Here is a 19,030-nt window from a genome sequence, read left to right on the forward strand (position 1 = left end):
TATTAATACTAAATTATAATGTGAAAACATCTGTGTAATACCTCAACACCCTTGTGTAATGTTTCAATGTAATAATGCATTGCTTAAAGCTCATTGTGCAGTTTAGCTTTAGTGTGTCCAGTTACCATTTGTTTAGAAAACCATGTCAAAGGTCAGGGTAATTAATTAAAAACTATACATTGGGCCAATTTATGTAGGTCTATAATTGTATAACAAAGTCAGGTGAAGTTGTCCCTTTGAGCCACTTGGTCCTTTCCTTAAGTATTCAATTTACTGTTCAGCAATTTTGAGTCTGAAACCAGCAGAGTACCATATTCTCTGCTTGGAGGGATTTATTAAAAAAAAAAATATATATATATATATATATATATATATATTTTTTTTTTAATATATTCCACCTGTCGGTTTTAGAATGTAGGTAGAAACATCACTAAGGGCTGGTTTCACAGACCCAGATTAGCACCAGTCTAGAACTAACCAATGTTATTTTAGGTCGAGCAGTCCAAAATTAGTGCTAACCAAGGTTTGTGAAACCAACATAAAGGTTTCATGCATTATAAAAAGCATTTGTTTTTAGTTGTAAGGTTTCTCACTCATATCTGACAACTATGGTACTGGGTTTATGTAGCTTCACTTTGAATCAAACAAATCATACTCCTATCTTTCTTGGAAATACAATTAAACTACATGAAAACTGCAATGGCTGATTCAGTTGTTTACCTTATGTACTCAGATGAACTAAACACAAACCTGCTAGAAATAGGGATTAGCAATGGAGCTACAACTATGAAAAATTTAACTAATGAATATATATGGACACAATCCAAAGTCACTGCAAGACCTATACATTTAAGTGCTTGTGGAGAACATTATTTGCATTTATTCATCAAAATACTTCAACCCAGAGAACAATAAGTAAGTAGTGTGCAATACATATTTTTATTTTCTTCTAAATGTAGGGCAATCTAATCCTGTGGTTGGGAGCCCACAAACTCGCTGCTCTGGCCAAGTGTGGTGGGACAGCTGGGAGGCCCCAGTCTGCCCACGCACAAGGAACACGCCGCTGTCTGTCCATCTGCGGGGTGCAAGCTTTCCAGACACAGCGTCTAAACTTCTCCCTGGCACAAGTGCTCAGCTCATTGCTTTATATGAAAACAGTACATTAAGGCAGATGACTTTATATTAGGATAGCAAAAGGGTGGGAGTATGGGAACATTATACTTCTGACAGTGACAAATTCCCTGTGATGCAGTTTGCTGCTCAATACATCTTAATAAGAATGATATCTGCCGCTGGGCTGTGCTCATATGGAAATAAGATGTCAATTTATAAAACGCAGCTTTTCTTGTTATAGTCTTGCTCTAGGAATTGTGTATGTTACAGCATTGACCCAGCATGGCTATGTTAAACTTCAAATCATTCCTCTTACTGGTGAAAATGTTTCAGAAAGCACACAGCAAAACTGTACATGATGCACCTACAATATCAATTCTGAAAAGGCAGACCGTTGAAAGCACAATATGGCTGTGGGTGGGTGAAAATATAGTTCAGATGTGAAGTCAGGAAAAGCAAGGAAAACAAAAATACAAGTGTAGGTGGTTCTAGCCGAGAAGGATTGTAATAGAAAGAAGGTCTTTCTAAAAACAGTTGATCTTGTTTAGGTCTTAATCACGGCATACTTCACCACATCCGTCTCAGTAGTGTGCCATCTTGTACTGATATGCCAGGTGCCAGAGACATAATAAAACAAACAAAAAAAAAAAGTCTGAAGATTTATTTATATGCAAAATCCTCACCACTTTAATCATTGTCAGAAGCATTTTTCAATATACAATATACATTTGTTCGCTGTGCCTTAGAATATCAGTGCCATCACGAATAAAAACATTTTTATTTTAAAATTGCACATATTGTCAGTCAATGCTAAAATATATTTAGGCCATCATAAAGCATGATCAACAACAAGAAAATGTTGCAGTAAAGCTTTGCAAAACCTACTTATGAGATAGTTTCTTTATGTCTTTATAAGGACATGGTTTACCTTTCACTCACGTAAGCTTGTAGCAAACCACTCTTCAGTACCTTTACGATGATTTGTTCCACTCAAGGAAACTACATCTGTTGGACAGATTTCAGGCCTTGTGAACTCCTCAAAGGTAATCAAATCACAGGTGTAGTACTCCCTTTCTTTGTGAAATAAAAAATATTGTAAGGAAAGCTCACTAACAAAAAGCTCAATTGCCAAGCTTGAGAAAAACAAAGAAAAAAAAAAAAAAAGGCTCACAATTTACAAAATCTTTATCCCTTTACACACAAATGGTACCCGTGAGATTTTGTTTAGAATTTGAGACATGTAGCCCTTTCCCGCATGTTGTATTGTATATTCTTGTTCACCAGAAGTATCAAAGGAAGCATACTTTTAATTTTCAATGAGGCTACTGTTTAAGCCATTTCTGGAGAAGTGAAAATATATGGTCTCTAGCAAAGACAAGCTGGGGCAAGTCTTCCTCTCTGGCAGGATACATGTTGGCACAGTGAGCCGTACCTAACAGGAAAAAAAAAAAAGACAATATAAAAAGCTGGTGAGGGAGGGGGGGGTAGTAGGCACGGGGAAGCAGGGAAGCAAAACGGGCCAAGTGAACATACCATTAATGAAAACGGCAGGCAGGTCATCAGAAATGTCTTTGGTTATTCCTAATGCGTGCCAAGGGTCGATGGAACCATTAGGGAAGACGATTCGACTGCTCCTAATGTCATAGCTCCCATAGTATTCGTTCGTTTGCTGCACAGCATCGGCCACGGAGGATGCATTGAATGATGCCCCGAATATGTCCGAACACTGCTGCAGATGGTACCTGAGAGAAAGCATTTACAGTAAGGGAAAAAAGTATTTGATCCCCTGCTGATTTTGTACGTTTGCCCACTGACAAAGAAATGATCAGTCTGTAATTTTAATGGTAGGTGTATTTTAACAGTGAGAGACAGAATAACAACAAAAAAATCCAGAAAAACGCATTTCAAAAAAGTTATACATTGATTTGCATGTTAATGAGGGAAATAAGTATTTGATCCCCTATCAATCAGCAAGATTTCTGGCTCCCAGGTGTCTTTTATACAGGTAACAAGCTGAGATTAGGAGCACTCTCTTAAAGGGGGTGCTCCTAATCTCAGCTCGTTACCTGTACAAAAGACACCTGTCCACAGAAGCAATCAATCAATCAGATTCCAAACTCTCCACCATGGCCAAGACCAAAGAGCTGTCCAAGGATGTCAGGGACAAGATTGTAGACCTACACAAGGCTGGAATGGGCTACAAGACCATCGCCAAGCAGCTTGGTAAGAAGGTGACAATTATTCGCAAATGGAAGAAACGCAAAATAACTGTCAGTCTCCCTCGGTCTGGGGCTCCATGCAAGATCTCACCTCATGGAGTTTCAATGATCATGAGAATGGTGAGGAATCGGCCCAGAACTACACGGGAGGATCTTGTTAATGATCTCAAGGCAGCTGGGACCATAGTCACCAAGAAAACAATTGGTAACACACTACGCCGTGAAGGACTGAAATCCTGCAGCGACCACAAGGTCCCCCTGCTCAAGAAAGCACATGTACAGGCCTGTCTGAAGTTTGCCAATGAACATCTGAATGATTCAGAGGAGAACTGGGATTTTTGGCATCAACTCAACTCACCGTGTTTGGAGGAGGAGGAATGTGAGGTGAGAACCTCCTTCCCTCAGCCAGGGCATTGAAAATGGGTCGTGGATGGGTATTCCAGCATGACAATGACCCAAAACACACAGCCAAGGCAACAAAGGAGTGGCTCAAGAAGAAGCACATTAAGGTCCTGGAGTGGCCTAGCCAGTCTCCAGACCTTAATCCCATAGAAAATCTGTGAAGAAGATCTGCAAAGAGGAGTGGGACAAAATCCCTCCTGAGATGTGTGCAAACCTGGTGGCCAACTACAAGAAACGTCTGACCTCTGTGATTGCCAACAAGGGTTTTGCCACCAAGTACTAAGTCGAAGGGGTCAAATACTTATTTCCCTCATTAACATGCAAATCAATTTATAGCTTTTTTGAAATGCGTTTTTTTCTGTTGTTATTCTGTCTCTCACTGTTAAAATACACCTACCATTAAAATTATAGACTGATCATTTCTTTGTCAGTGGGCAAACGTACAAAATCAGCAGGGGATCAAATACTTTTCCCCTCACTGTATCAAAAATGTAAAATGCTTGGTTGTTTTCTGTGCAACCGAACTCAAGTTTATGCATCTTTTAACATCCAAACAAACAAGTGTTTTTTTTTCTTTTTTTTCTCAATCACAGTGCATGCCTGTAGTCATTCACACTATTTAAAATATTTTTATTCCATCGTTTCTAGAAGCTAGTCTACAAAAAGGATTTCTTGTCCAGCTCTGCAAACGACATTCTTCAGGACCAAATCTGATATTTTCCATCTCCTTTGGGAAACCTGGACAGACTTGTGACCTTGAAGTATAACATATCTGTTGACAAAATAGGGCTGTTATTACAAGGTCTTACTGGCATGTAAAGTACTGCCCATTGTCCTTGGAGATTTGCCCATCTATTCTGCACAAACCCTAAACACAGCTATAAACAACATTCATTCTACCCAAAACATTAGTGACAGACCGAAAACAAAGTTTAAAAGACCCTCCAAACATAATGAAGTTGTTAACCACAAACTGTCTGACCTTTTAAGTGAACAAATCAAGGCATCAAACTAGACAACAACAGTTCTGCAAGAAACAAACTTGTAAGAAATAACTGGTACCACAGTAGTAACACTCAATTACATTTACTAACAAAGAAAATAATACTGATCACAGCAGACAAGTACACCGGGTACAGCAAAGGCAAAACTGATATAAAGACTTGATAGTTTCAAGTCATAAAAGACTGACTGATCACTGTCCAACTCCACCTTCCAGAGTGACCAACCCCACCCACCAGAGTAGCCAATGGCAGCTGCCTATCATCAAGGCGACAATGGAGATCTCACCCCACTCTCTTTACCTAGTTTCACACCGTTTTATTCCTTACAGTTCTGCATAAGGCTTCAGAGTTTAGTTGAGAACAAGGCATGTGGCCATGTACTCTATTAAACCGATATGGACAGATGTTAAATACTTTGTGTCCTTGATATTAGAGGGGAGTGTGTTCATGAACCTTCATACGATAAGCCGATAGCTCGTGTTCAGCTGGAATCTGTCCCCCTCATTCCCCTGGATTATGTTGTTGTAGAGTGTCCCAAATCAGAATGAAAAGGGGAAGCTGGACTTTTGTATCCTGTCCCCCACTAATGTTTGGAAGTGCTTCGGAAATGCAAAGACTTGGCATCTCCAGCTGATTAGGAACACAACAGGTTGAGTACACATTCTAACACGCAAGCTTTGTAGTCATGGGAACCTTATAATCACATCTCCTGCAGCACTGTGTCTGAGAATGAATCTTAAATCAATAGGGTTTAAAATGGCGACAACGTTTTAGGAAAGTGCGTTTGTCTGTTTGGGGGGAGGGAATCATATTTAACCCATTGATCTTAGATATTTACAAAGCATATTAGTAACCCAGGGAAATGTCAGCATTCAAGAGATAAAGGAAAAGTATGATACTGTATTTCATCCTTAGGATATTATGGGCATTTTGTTTAATGCAAAAACAAAATAACCATGAAGATTTTCTCCTGAATCCTAAAGCTAGCAGGGCTGTACTTAATAATTCAGTATGTGGCTCCTGCACTCAGAGGCTCCCAACATTACTTCTGACCTTGCATCTAAGCACCTGCAAGACCAGACCCCTAAGCTTGATTTCAAGGTTGGTTGTATCCCCCCGGGGGAGGGAGTAAGGCTCGGCCTTCTTGCTGCCGACCTGCTATGATTTAGATCATGCAAACTATATCGGGCCGAAGCTGTGAATTATAGCATCCAAGAACAGCGATAAAAGATGTGGCATACTTACGGCAGGGGGAACCCAACAAAGGGCTGATTGGGAGAGTCAGTGCTCTGATAGAACCCAAACTCCGTACACGTTTGGTAGACCCACTGTCGTCCTAGAAAGACACAAATGGCTCGCATCAATTTAACCTGTCCCAGATGTCAATCTCTCTGAATCAACCTGGCACAGAGATGGAGGGTAGTAACAGTAAGATAATTACATTTGGATTTCATCTTTTTTTTTTTTTTTTGATGTGGCATTCCCTTACACCATGAGAAACCAAAAACGGATATAATTACCAGAGTGCAACAGATATTGCCACATCTAACGAGTAGAAAACTCCATCGTCTGCTGCAGAAACATGGCAATCTCTGGCAAATCTCAATGAGTCTCAATGGGATGTGAAGAAGCTACTTGGTTCCCCCAAAATGTCAATTTAAATGCTATTTAAATAAGGCAGACACTAGCTTTTATCCCTTATTTTTTGCTCTATACACAGGGCTGTCCACAGATAAGTGGTTGCTTAATGCCCAGTGTCCACAGCTCATGTGCATCCTGGGAAAGCCATTTGTTTTGGCTTCAAAATTTCCTATGGAGCAAAACCCTGAGGGTAAAATGCAAGCCACTTGGGTAAACAAATAAAGTCTTCGGAAACCTCAGAGGTTTTCACCCACAAAGAATAGCAGCTTCCTTCTGCCTGGGAAAGAGGCAAACAACAGAAGACTTTGCGTTTTACCCTAAGCTACTCTTAAACCAGGTTCCGGCAATATCCGCACAATACCAAGAAGCCTGAATCCTTCAGAAAAATAAATGCAAAGTGTAGAAACCGAACAGAAAAAGTCGTTAGGTACAGTTTTCTGAAGAAGAGTTCAAAACCAAGATGGCTGCAAACATCTTTGAGACTTGCAGTTAAACCTGGTTTCCAGTAATGGACTGAACAGTGAAAGTGGTGATTTTGGTTGAGAGGTTTTATGGTCTGCTTGCATTTCAAATTGTGCATTATAACGTTAACACAATAATATTGATTCTTGTCCATTTTCAATGTGTAACTTTCTCAGATATGGTGTAGTATGCCTGGGAGTTTGTGAGACTAGACTTTCAATCACATAACTCCTAATGCTATATGGAGTAAAATCACTATGATAGTTTACAGTGAATCACATGTAGATTAAAGGCTTATATTCTATAATGACCCAAAAAGAAAATATATATGTACATTCACAAATCCAAGAGATTGTTAAAATAGAATTAAGTAAGGCACTAGAAATAATGATTTGCATAAATATAATATAATAAAAAAAAAAAAAAATGCATTAAATGCATTAAGGTCCACAGTAGCCTTGTATCTTCAACCCTAGATATTTCTCCACATAAATGGAGACAAACACCCTGAATAGAGAAGGCTTTCAAACGTTTAACTGCTTTCTCATTTTTAAAAATAGAAAGGTAGGCTTCAATTACTACAGCAATAATTGCAATGTCTTGTGCACTGAACCACAATTACATATACACAGCCATGGTGCAATCTGTTAATAGAAGAAAACAAACTTTCCCAGAAAACACCTCCCTGCAGAGAACAGTGCACAGTGCAACATCACCCACAGAAACTGCAGCCAAAAGTCAGTCATAAAGTGCTCTAAATTTAAACTGCAAAAATACTGCTCTATTAAAATAAGCTCCCACAAGGCAACAAGATAAAAATATCAATTTCATAGTCTTCAACGTCTGATGAGAAACTATTTTTAAAGTGTTAAAAAAAATGATTTTACCATGCAGCATTGAAAAAAACACCATAATGTGTTCTATTCCATTTTGTGGGTGAGGGGTGCACCACTACCACAACAAACCCCTTTTAAAGTTCATGGGTTCACCTAAGCAATCTCCCACCTCGGGGCTGCTTCCACCATTTGTGAAGCGCTCATACAGCACAAGTCTGTTCACCGTACCTCCACCTAAAGCAGGGCCCTTCCACGCGGTGTCGGACATTTCTTTGATGTACGAGCTGTAGTTCACATTCAGACACTTCAGGAAGAACGTCTTCAACATCAGATTAACGATGGTGGCATATCTGTCATACGGCTCACCACGAGATGGATCTGACATGATGTCACAAAGCACCTTGATAGTAATGTTGGTTCCAATTGCACCCTGTTTAAAAAAAAAAAAAAAATACAAATGAAGAACAACTAAATGAGAACCAGGACAAAGTGTATTGATCTATTTTGGCATGGCATTTCACATTCCTGAGAGCCTTACAGCAATACCCTTTATACTCACTTGAAAGACTGCTGCCCAGATTCAGTAAAAACGGACTCATATGCCATGGATATAATATAGGCTATATAAATATTAAGTTTCCTGCTAATCTTTGGCAGAAGTCGAGCTTCACTTTTAACCTCTAGCAAAGCCAAGTATTTAACAAAACTTATTTCTCACCAAAAAACTGATGCAACCTATACAGCCCTTTGCAAGAAAAAAAAAAAAAAAAAAGTCCTTCCCAAAAAAATAACTCTTTGTGTGTAGGAATCTTTTCATATTAAACATCTGACTCACGTCTTGTTCATAATTATTCAGTCGTCCGAGTGAATTTTTCATTGTAGTTATAATAAGTTTCTCCTGCAACACTCATAACCAAGATTTCTGGTTAACATTGCTATTTTCTGATTAATTACAGAGAGGTACGGGGGAAAATCATATGAAACGTTTTTTTGGTATTTCCTCAATAATATGAAGAATTACAATTATCTTTCCTATTACATAAACCGTCAATTATAGAAATTGATATTTTTTCCAGCAGACATACTTTCCTAGATTTAAGTATTTGAAAAACAAATAAAAGATCATCCTTCCAGTCAACCAATTTCATTAAAAAAAAAAGCTGTGGGATGACTAAACTGATCCCTTTTTCGTAGAACTTACATTATACCTTTCTTGGGCTAGGTTGTAAACCAGCAGTCATTCATTCAATACGTTTCAGTGACTGCGACATAGCAATGCTCTTCTCTAGGTGCCGTCAGCAGTACGGCTACTTTTCCGTGTGTTTGGGTAAGATTTTATAAACGGCACTCAGGAGTGAGGGAGGGCAGTCCGCTCCAACTCAAGATAGTGTCCGAGTTGTTATATATATTCTATTCTATATATAAATATAATATATAAATTATAATACAAATGAGATACAACCAAACACCTCCTCTCTCAAAAAACAGGGACACACCATTCAATAATTTACAAGATTATTTTTTCCTGGAGATGCTGATGTACGCCAACAACATCAATACCCAACAGCCTGCATGCTTCAAAAATGGGACCAAGGGCTAAATTAAATCAAAACTTTGACCTGCCCTCGAATCGTAAATTACAAACTTGTACCCCATTGTGTTTGGATTTATAAGTAGTAGAAGTGGCTTCCGACAGAAAAATAAAGCAATAGGATAGATATTTTGGACTGTGATTTGTGGGTAGGTAAGAAGATTTGATTTGGTCTAGCCCCAAGTCTCATCAAATCACAGGCAGTAGGAAACCAGTCCCTTGGTTTCTCTCTGGGGGACACTGGGCTTGCTACATACACAAAATGGGAGTGGATAAGTGGACACATTTCAGGATGTCGGACCAGAACTACACCCTTCCCACAACATACCCCACTTCATCTCACCTCAAACTGCCTGTTGTCCTTGTTGTACTGGACCACATCCATGAAATTCCCAGCCAGCGTTTCTAGGAAGTAGGCCAAGTCCATGTGAGTCTGGATTTGGAGCTTCTCACAGAGGCTAAGGAAAGAAAGTCAGCCAAATTACTACAAAAAGGCTAGTCAGTGGAAGGATAACATACCTGTACCTTCAAGTCAAACCAAATACAAACACTTCAGGGTTAAACCTATAATCAGTGTATGAGGACTACGGTCTGTGATGTCAGAATTGACAATTCATAGTCTTAACACACAAAGGGACCTTATCAATGTATTCATATCCCAACAGTGAAACAGTACCTCATTGACACTGTAAGCAGATGGTCTGGAACTCATTACTGTACAGTTTGCATAATTTGGAAAAAGTAAAAAAATAAAATAAAATAATATTACGACTTGCCCTGAGCTGAGCAATCAGTGGGGAGGCTATAAAACCAGAAGGTTAACACAAATAGAAATCATAAAGCTGGACTGAAAAGCATGAAGTAGGTTTTAAAGCATCTTCACTGTATTACACCTGATCTGAACATGCAGGTCTGACAAATACAGAGCAGGTCACCAGCATCTGCTGAGGAAGTCGCCTGGATCAGGTACTGGTTTCAGTTGACTTTGGGATCTCAGATTTGATTGAGAAGATACAGTCATGCAGTTGAGATGTTCCTTAGCGCTCACTCACCATCCTGTTGGCGTTCCAATGAATCACATCATTCATTGAGCAGGTCTATCTGATAAACGTGCACTGCAGATGCACAAGTGGAAGACTTTCTTTATCCAAATAGCATATTTAGTGAAGTTTCACTGGATGCTTGTTCTCTACTTACTAAAAGCCACACCTATTCCACTTTTTACTACACTAAAGGGACTTCTGTGTCAACACACAGAAACCAGCCTGTCTGTAAGTCAGTCCCATCTGGGTGCAGTTCTCTGTAATAAAAAAAGATGAGCAAGAATGTGTTCTTTTTGTGTCATGGGCCTTCTATTTATTTGCTAACTTTATTCAGCCTGACATCACACAAATAAATGCAATGGCTTAGTAACACATGTTGTATAGATAACATTCTGCTGAGGATGATGTGTTGACATAAGTGTAGGCTTGTCTGCATGTGGTGAGATGTACTGCGGAGAATGTTATCCTGCTCTTCGCTGAACTGTGTAACAGATCTGTAGACTCTGATATTTCCATGCGAGTCAGGGGCTTAGGCTCTGGGCCCCGTCGATTTTACTTGTCTTTGTTGCTTTAAATATTCTTTACTAAATGACAATGTGGGTAAAAACAAGAACAAAGCAAGAGTAATGTACCTTGAAAAAGAAAACTGCAGTGCTATTGGAGAAAATTTAAATAGCGATGAACCCCTTCGGACAACAAGAAATCTGCTCTGTTGGTGTTGCTATGAAGCCATGACCTCAGAGATGTTCAAACATCACATTAAACCATTACTGTACTGTTAACGCACATATAGAAGTTGGGTGGCTTAAAGTAATGGCTGAAGGGAGACGAAAACCCCTGGATATTGACAGCAGAGAATGGGTCTATTTAATTAGACTGAAAGGCACACATTCACAAGGCTCTGTGTAATGGCTTTGTTTCTGAAGAGGACAAACACTAGAGAAGTGCCCGCTGGTACTGTGACTGCAGTCATTTGGAGTGCGTCAGCCACTTATCCCAAACAGATTGACATCAGAGTGAGTAAGCGGCCTAACCCTGGAAATACTGGTAGCTAATTGTGAACAGGGCCCACCTCTGTGTTAGAGAGAGTGTCCGAGATACAGGTCAGATTAGCAAGAGGATCTCTTCGGAGGGCTGAAATGTAATGAGCGATCACAGATATTTAGCTAGTCTTCCATCTAAGGTATATTTGCAATGGATACCACATCTCCTTTATTGCCAGTGGTGCAAAAGATTCACATATATCAATATTAACCTTACTGTTCTGTTGGGTACCGAATCAAAGATAAGGATAACAAGCAAAATAGTTAAACTAAATAGGATTTTAAAAGAAGGTTTTTAATGTATTGCAGTTCCACTAAATATGCTGTGAAATGGATTTGTGCAATCCCCTTTCTTTTTCCATCAGCCATGTTTTGGAATTGCCTCAGTCCTGGCAATGTTAAAAGGTGGCGCTTTGGCTAAATACTGCCCTTAGACCCACCTTACTTATCCTTTGCCAGGATGGTGACATTTTTAAGTTACAGTAAATAGACTTGGCATTGCACCTCTGAAACACGTGGTGTAATTTTCAGTGTCAAGTGGTTTTATAAAACCACTTTATTGTAAAATCGGTTATGGTAACATGCCAGTCTACAAAGCATTAACGTGTATATAAAAAAACTACTTGAGTAAAGCCATCAATTTAACCTTTTCTAAAGCAAGTTCCTGAGGATTGACAAGGTGAAATAATCTATCCCTCAGTATTGAAGTTATGCAAAACCTGTGCACACAACTTAATTTCAGCTATTTCTATGTACAGGGCAAAACAGGATAACTTCAACCATGGGGAGTGAGGCTTCCTAAAATATATTACCATTTGGTATAGAAGTATCCTCTAGACAAACTGTAGAATGACTGCGACAAAATTAGAAACAAAAAGTGCTCAACAACCAGTGAAAAGAGTGCAAATCATTGCAGACATCATGGAAAATTCCCCATTACTGTAATCATGAGGAGAATGATTACAGATGTCCCAAATTGCTGTCTTATCATTGAGTGGAGCCTAATACTTACTTGTGTCCTTACAAACCTCGTTTGGCAAAAGTATCAGACTAGACTACTCTGAAGACCAAGGCTAGATCTGATTTAACTATGCAACAGATTATAAGGTTGTTTATTACAAGTAGGGTTTTTTTTGTTTTGTTTGTTTTTTCCCCCAGAGGCTCTGGCTACATTTTCAAAGTCATTTAATTTCCTTCTCTACTAAAATTCAGCAGATTACTGCCAGGAAAAATACACAAGTACTTAAAGCCCGTAATGAAGTGGCACAAACTAAAAGAAGGTGCCACACTACCTCTCAATGAGTTCAGGAAAATGAGCACTCAGATAACAGGAGTACACAGAGAGACAGTAGACACTGATGTCAAAATGCAGATTAAGATCGGATTACTTCAATGGCTAGGTGTCGTCTGTTCAGACGGGTGCTTTTTCTCTCCTCAGTTGGACACAAGGGTACGTATACAACTCATTCACACCAAAGACTAATGCGTCTGGGCAGAGACGATAAGATACACACCTGAAGTCTTTTGCAATTTGGTCATAGGTCTTGGGGTCCTTCAGCTTTTCGAAGAGTGTGTCAGAGGCTTTCTTCACAAGCTGTGGGCACTCAGGACTGTGGGTTGTGAGAGACTGTCTCACAACCTCCAGATATTCTGAGAGGAAAAGAAAAGGTGTGCTTTACATTCCAATACAAGAATAGGATGGGGGGGAAATGGGGAAAAGTGGGACCTTGGGGGGGAAACAAAAAAAAAACTAAGGGAATGTGGGGGAACTGCAGCTCTTCACTCCAGGACAGATAACTATTTCAACATAAATATTTCAAAAATATTTCAAAAAGCTTTACCCAATTAATCGTTTGCTCAAATTAATAACCTTAAAATACTGTTACTCAGTTCTGCTTTCAAGGTCATCCATTCAAACTGTTTATATATTTCCAAGGCCCTGCACTAGAAATGGAGAATGAAAGATATTTCACAGGGCTAAATCATGTTTCCATGTGGGAGGACAAAAACAAACAAAAAATGAATAGATCCAGCCATGTCTCTCCAATAACAATGAAGCCACTTTGGATTCATATTAGACACGACTCTGACTTTCCACACATTTTAGCGACTGTGAGTCTTAATACCACTCAAATAGTGACCTGAGGAACTTCAGGGGGCAAAGACTCCCATGAGAGCTTGCCTATAGCTTGGCCCAGGCCTCCCAATCCGTCTCCCTGCTTACACCAGTTGCGCCACTAAGTATCCGAGAGGATTTGATATTCACAGGAACCCCGTCGAAGGGAAGAGCCCTTTAACAGCTGTGTTGCAAAGTTGCTCTGGAAGACAGCAGCACGTCTCCTCTCTCCTGCCTCAAGCTTAACCACAGCCCACTCTGGAGGCCACATGTGGGCCGCCTGCATTGCAGCATCTCTCTCTCTGTGAATCAAAAGGGCAGCTTTGAACAGTCATGGCTGCACACCCCCAGGCCCTTTTCCCAAGCGTTAAAATGTGGATATCCCTCAGAGAGAGCGAGGGACTTTGTGATTCTAATCTCTCTTACGATCTCATACAATCGGAGCAGTCAGGGCATTCACTGACCACTACATTTTCCATTATATAAATCAGAAATTTAATAGGCTATACATTTGATGCAATTTTAAAATATGCAATGTTGACACCAGATGCATTTAATTACATCGGTGTAATGCCTGGACAGACTGCAGGGACTTGGGGTTTTCAGTGCAAAACACAGACAAGAATATGCACGATTCATTCGACTCCTCCTGTCTGAAGCAGCACCAAAGTCGTAGATATGAGCCAAGTTCAGTTATTGCTAGCTTTCAGATCAAAGCAAAAAGGCAAAAAATATAATAGGAGACTAATAGAAAGAAAAACAATATGCTGACAAAAGAAAATACATTTAACAGAAAATCTCTGGTGTATGTAAAAAAAAAAAGATACTACTACATTACAAACTCTTCTTAAAGGTACTCATTATAATCGAAGTTCAGACTTGGGAGGAAACAAACGTAAAAGATAGAAATGTTTTAGTCATGAAAACAAAAAACAGATTGCATCTTATTAATGCTAAAACTCTAAAAGGAGAGAGATTCTTCACCAAGCAATTACGATTTAGGCCAATTGAGATTGTTTAGGAATTACATTTCTTGTCTCAACTGGTCTTCAAAGCGAAAGACAGGTCTTCCTGTATATATAAGAAAGGGAGTATGTTCATAGCCACACTTGCCCTTTTGGGTCTTGCGGTTTCCTCAGGAAATTAGAGAAATTTCTTATGAGCCAAGGAAAACAATCCATTGAGGAGCCAAAATAAATCCTGTAGCATCTATCTCTTCCTTCCACATTAATACTGTGAGAAAGACTAAATCAACTTGTAACAAATGCCTTTTGTTGAAAAGGAACCGACTGCAACTCTTTTCATGTGGATTTTCAAAAGGATAAGGATAAATAAGCAAATCAATTAAAAATTACTTAAAAATCCCTTCTAATCTTCGGCAGTTTTAAAGTATCCAATCCAATGGTGTTAAAAGGGATGGAAAACATTTAGAGAAACTGGACTATTAAGCGATACATTTATTTTTCCCTGTACACTTAATTGCTGCAGTCCTACGATCGTTGGGCTCCCAACAATAGCGTTTGGTTCTTACCAATGCACACCTCAGCCTCAGTGGATTTAACAGACCATTAACAGGTTATTTTGTTTCTAGATGAAGCTTGAAGTTAATTAATAAACTACATTTTTAAAAGGTCACAAAAATAACATAAAAATGTCTCGCTCTGTAAGGTATTCAAGATTAGTCATTTTGAGCAAGACTGCACAAACATACTTCAAATCAGGTTTCTGAAAGCCTTGGAATGGCATGACCTGGCATGCTTCTCATGATATGATCAATCTGAATGTAAAGGAATTGGCGAAGTCAGGAGAAACATTTTTCCCAAATTTATGGAAGTGCCACCTACCTGGGAAGTTAACGACCGCGTGCACCGGGGCACTCGTGGCCACTGCCGCGTGGACAAGGTGCGGGTACTTCAGTCTGAACCACGCTGCAAGGGATCCTGGGTAAGAGCCACCAAATGCTACCCACTTATTGCCAGCGAACCCCATTTGGTCAGCCAGAACAGTGCGGAAGTGTGCCAAGTCTGCCAGGGCCTGCTTACTGCTCAGGTAGCGAAGATTGTCAGTGCTCAGGTCTCTGGAACATGCAGAAACAACAATAAGAGCCTGTTCTCTGATAGATATGATTAATAGAATATATTATACCACAAGAATATAGTTTTGTTTCATTTCTGTGATAATTGTGTCCTAGTATGAGGCCAAAGTAAATAAATTACATAATATTTAGTCAGAGAAAATGCAATGAGTTCAAAGTTGAAAAAACTTTAAAAAGGCATTTCAGAGTAAAACCCTAAACATTTCTCTTTTAAAAGATTGGAAAACTCAAAACTGAAACACTGACAACCTCCTGCCATCTAGTGGTAGTAATCATACAAGTAGCTGCCCAAGGCATTTTAAACCGGAAATGTGCAAGAAAATGTAGAGTTCGTTTTCAGCTAGTGCATTGGCTTCATTTGTAATATTTCTTTGTGATAGTTCTGCTTCGTGGCTATGGCCCAATTACAAAGTATATACAGTGAGGGAAAAAAGTATTTGATCCCCTGCTGATTTTGTACGTTTGCCCACTGACAAAGAAATGATCAGTCTATAATTTTAATGGTAGGTGTATTTTAACAGTGAGAGACAGAATAACAACAACAAAATCCAGAAAAACGCATTTCAAAAAAGTTATACATTGATTTGCATGTTAATGAGGGAAATAAGTATTTGACCCCTTCGACTTAGTACTTGGTGGCAAAACCCTTGTTGGCAATCACAGAGGTCAGACGTTTCTTGTAGTTGGCCACCAGGTTTGCACACATCTCAGGAGGGATTCTGTCCCACTCCTCTTTGCAGATCCTCTCCAAGTCATTAAGGTTTCGAGGCTGACGTTTGGTAACTCGAACCTTCAGCTCCCTCCACAGATTTTCTATGGGATTAAGGTCTGGAGACTGGCTAGGCCACTCCAGGACCTTAATGTGCTTCTTCTTGAGCCACTCCTTTGTTGCCTTGGCTGTGTGTTTTGGGTCATTGTCATGCTGGAATACCCATCCACGACCCATTTTCAATGCCCTGGCTGAGGGAAGGAGGTTCTCCCCCAAGATTTGACGGTACATGGCCCCGTCCATCGTCCCTTTGATGCGGTGCAGTTGTCCTGTCCCCTTAGCAGAAAAACACCCCCAAAGCATAATGTTTCCACCTCCATGTTTGACGGTGGGGATGGTGTTCTTGGGGTCATTCCTCCTCCTCCTCCAAACACGGCGAGTTGAGTTGATGCCAAAGAGCTCGATTTTGGTCTCATCTGACCACAACAATTTCACCCAGTTCTCCTCCGAATCATTCAGATGTTCATTGGCAAACTTCAGACGGGCCCGTACATGTGCTTTCTTGAGCAGGGGGACCTTGCGGACGCTGCAGGATTTCAGTCCTTCACAGCGCAGTGTGTTACCAATTGTTTTCTTGGTGACTATGGTCCCAGCTGCCTTGAGATCATTAACAAGATCCTCCCGTGTAGTTCTGGGCTGATTCCTCACCGTTCAAATGATCATTGAAACTCCACGAGGTGAGATCTTGCATGGAGCCCCAGACAGAGAGAGACTGAGTTATTTTGTGTTTCTTCCATTTGTGAATAATCGCACCAACTGTTGTCACCTTCTCACCAAGCTGCTTGGCGATGGTCTTGTAGCCCATTCCAGCCTTGTGTAGGTCTACAATCTTGTCCCTGACATCCTTGGACAGCTCTTTGATCTTGGCCATGGTGGAGAGTTTGGAATCTGATTGATTGCTTCTGTGGACAGGTGTCTTTTATACAGGTAACGAGCTGAGATTAGGAGCACTCCCTTTAAGAGAGTGCTCCTAATCTCAGCTCGTTACCTGTATAAAAGACACCTGGGAGCCAGAAATCTTGCTGATTGATAGGGGATCAAATACTTATTTCCCTCATTAACATGCAAATCAATGTATAACTTTTTTGAAATGTGTTTTTCTGGATTTTTTTGTCGTTATCCTGTCTCTCACTGTTAAAATACACCTACCATTCAAATTATAGACTGATCATTTCTTTGTCAGTGGGCAAAAATACAAAATCAGCAGGGGATCAAATACTTTTTTCCCTTACTGTAGGCTACTGATATCAGGAACAGCAGACACTCTGGTACACATACTCAGTGGGGTGACTTCTCCCATAGAATCTGTGTTCCAGCATCACGCAGAACGCCCCCAGCATCCGAGCGTAGGTCAGCCACGTGCCGTACTGCATCCAGGCTGGGTTGGCAGGACCCTCTCCGCCAATCATCAGAAACACGGGGCCTCCGCTTCTATAAAAAGTGTCATTGATGAAGTACCTCTGGAAGAGCAAAGAAGGGACATGAGGGACAGAAGAGATGCAACAATCCTTCAAAACAATGCAGTGCAATTGTTGCAATTAGAACATCTGAAAATGGGACATTTTAATTAGGAGCAGGTAACTCACCCAATACAATGGGTTATAGAGGGTTACATGTTGGTTCAATCCCCAGTAAACAGGATTTTATATTGAGTTACTGAAATGGGTGTATATATTGGTGATGACTATCATTGGGATAAAGGCTGTGAGGTCTTAAAATGGGGCAGGTAACCTACTGGTGTGAAACAGTGGGTTATACAGGGAAAGTCTCCTTCTGCACTGAAGATTGGGAAGTTAATGAAAAGTACACACACAAAAAAACAAATGAAATTGAAAAATCCACAATTATAAAATTGGCCCAGCTAGGTTTTAATCAAGGATGCAGATAAAGGTAGGAATGGTCTGATGTTTGTGTAAGATTTAAAAAAATGTATCCCTCGGTTCATGGAGCACAGATTTGGTAGGCAGGCAACCCATGGACTTCATACAACCCATGCTTAACTTAAAATGCGTTGCAGCACATCAGTCTTCACCATGTCCTTCTAGAACTTATTCAACTACATTAGAAATGTTGGATGTATTAATTCATTTCTCTCATGTGACGTAATTCCCTGGCACAGCTGTTCCCTCTTCATACCATATTCATACAACAGGGCATACAAAGTTACAAACATGTGAGTGGATCCGTAATCGATGTGAAGTTTGATCACACAATATCACCTGTTTCCAAACCCGCCCGTCCGCTCCGTTGAAGTGGTCCAGTCTCTGCGGGAACCACAGCTCGTCTGTGTCGGACGCGTTCATCTCTGAGAGCAGACCGACCCGGAGCCTCACGGACTGTCTCACAGTGAGGCACGAAGAAAGCGCAATACAGTCCAGGATCACCCCCAGCAAAATAACGCACCGCTTTGAGTCCCATCCTGACTGATGCACTTCCCTCTGAGCCATCTTGCAATAAAATCAATCACATGCTACACAGTGCTCTTATCATGTGACAGGTCAGCTGCTCTAGACTTTGTGCCGCTAGATTGCAGGCGGGAGTCTGCGTGTGACGTCACGATCTGCGCAGATGGAGTGTGGACAGCTGTGGCAGTGCAGCTGCAGACTTGAGCAGAGTTCCCTCCGTGCTGCACCAGCTTCATACTTAACAGTATAATCAGAAAATGGCTCGTTTAATCAGTTCATTATTATTATTAT

At 40.3% G+C, this 19,030-nt stretch overlaps 1 protein-coding gene across 1 annotated transcript; it reads right to left on the reverse strand.

Moving 5' to 3' along the window:
• Positions 1–1,759: 1,759 nt before the first annotated feature.
• On the reverse strand, positions 1,760–18,809 carry prss59 (serine protease 59, putative). The gene is made up of 9 exons (XM_066709320.1): positions 18,554–18,809; positions 17,613–17,794; positions 15,315–15,547; positions 12,869–13,004; positions 9,612–9,726; positions 7,906–8,107; positions 5,984–6,074; positions 2,647–2,855; positions 1,760–2,545 (listed from the first exon to the last, which is right to left on the reverse strand). The coding sequence occupies exons 1-9, from the start codon at positions 18,779–18,781 to the stop codon at positions 2,436–2,438; spliced, it is 1,506 nt and encodes a 501-aa protein (XP_066565417.1). The 5' UTR covers positions 18,782–18,809; the 3' UTR covers positions 1,760–2,435.
• Between the last annotated feature and the right edge of the window lie 221 nt (positions 18,810–19,030).

The sequence above is a fragment of the Amia ocellicauda genome, chromosome 7, assembly GCF_036373705.1.
Source record: "Amia ocellicauda isolate fAmiCal2 chromosome 7, fAmiCal2.hap1, whole genome shotgun sequence".
NCBI lineage: Eukaryota > Metazoa > Chordata > Actinopteri > Amiiformes > Amiidae > Amia > Amia ocellicauda.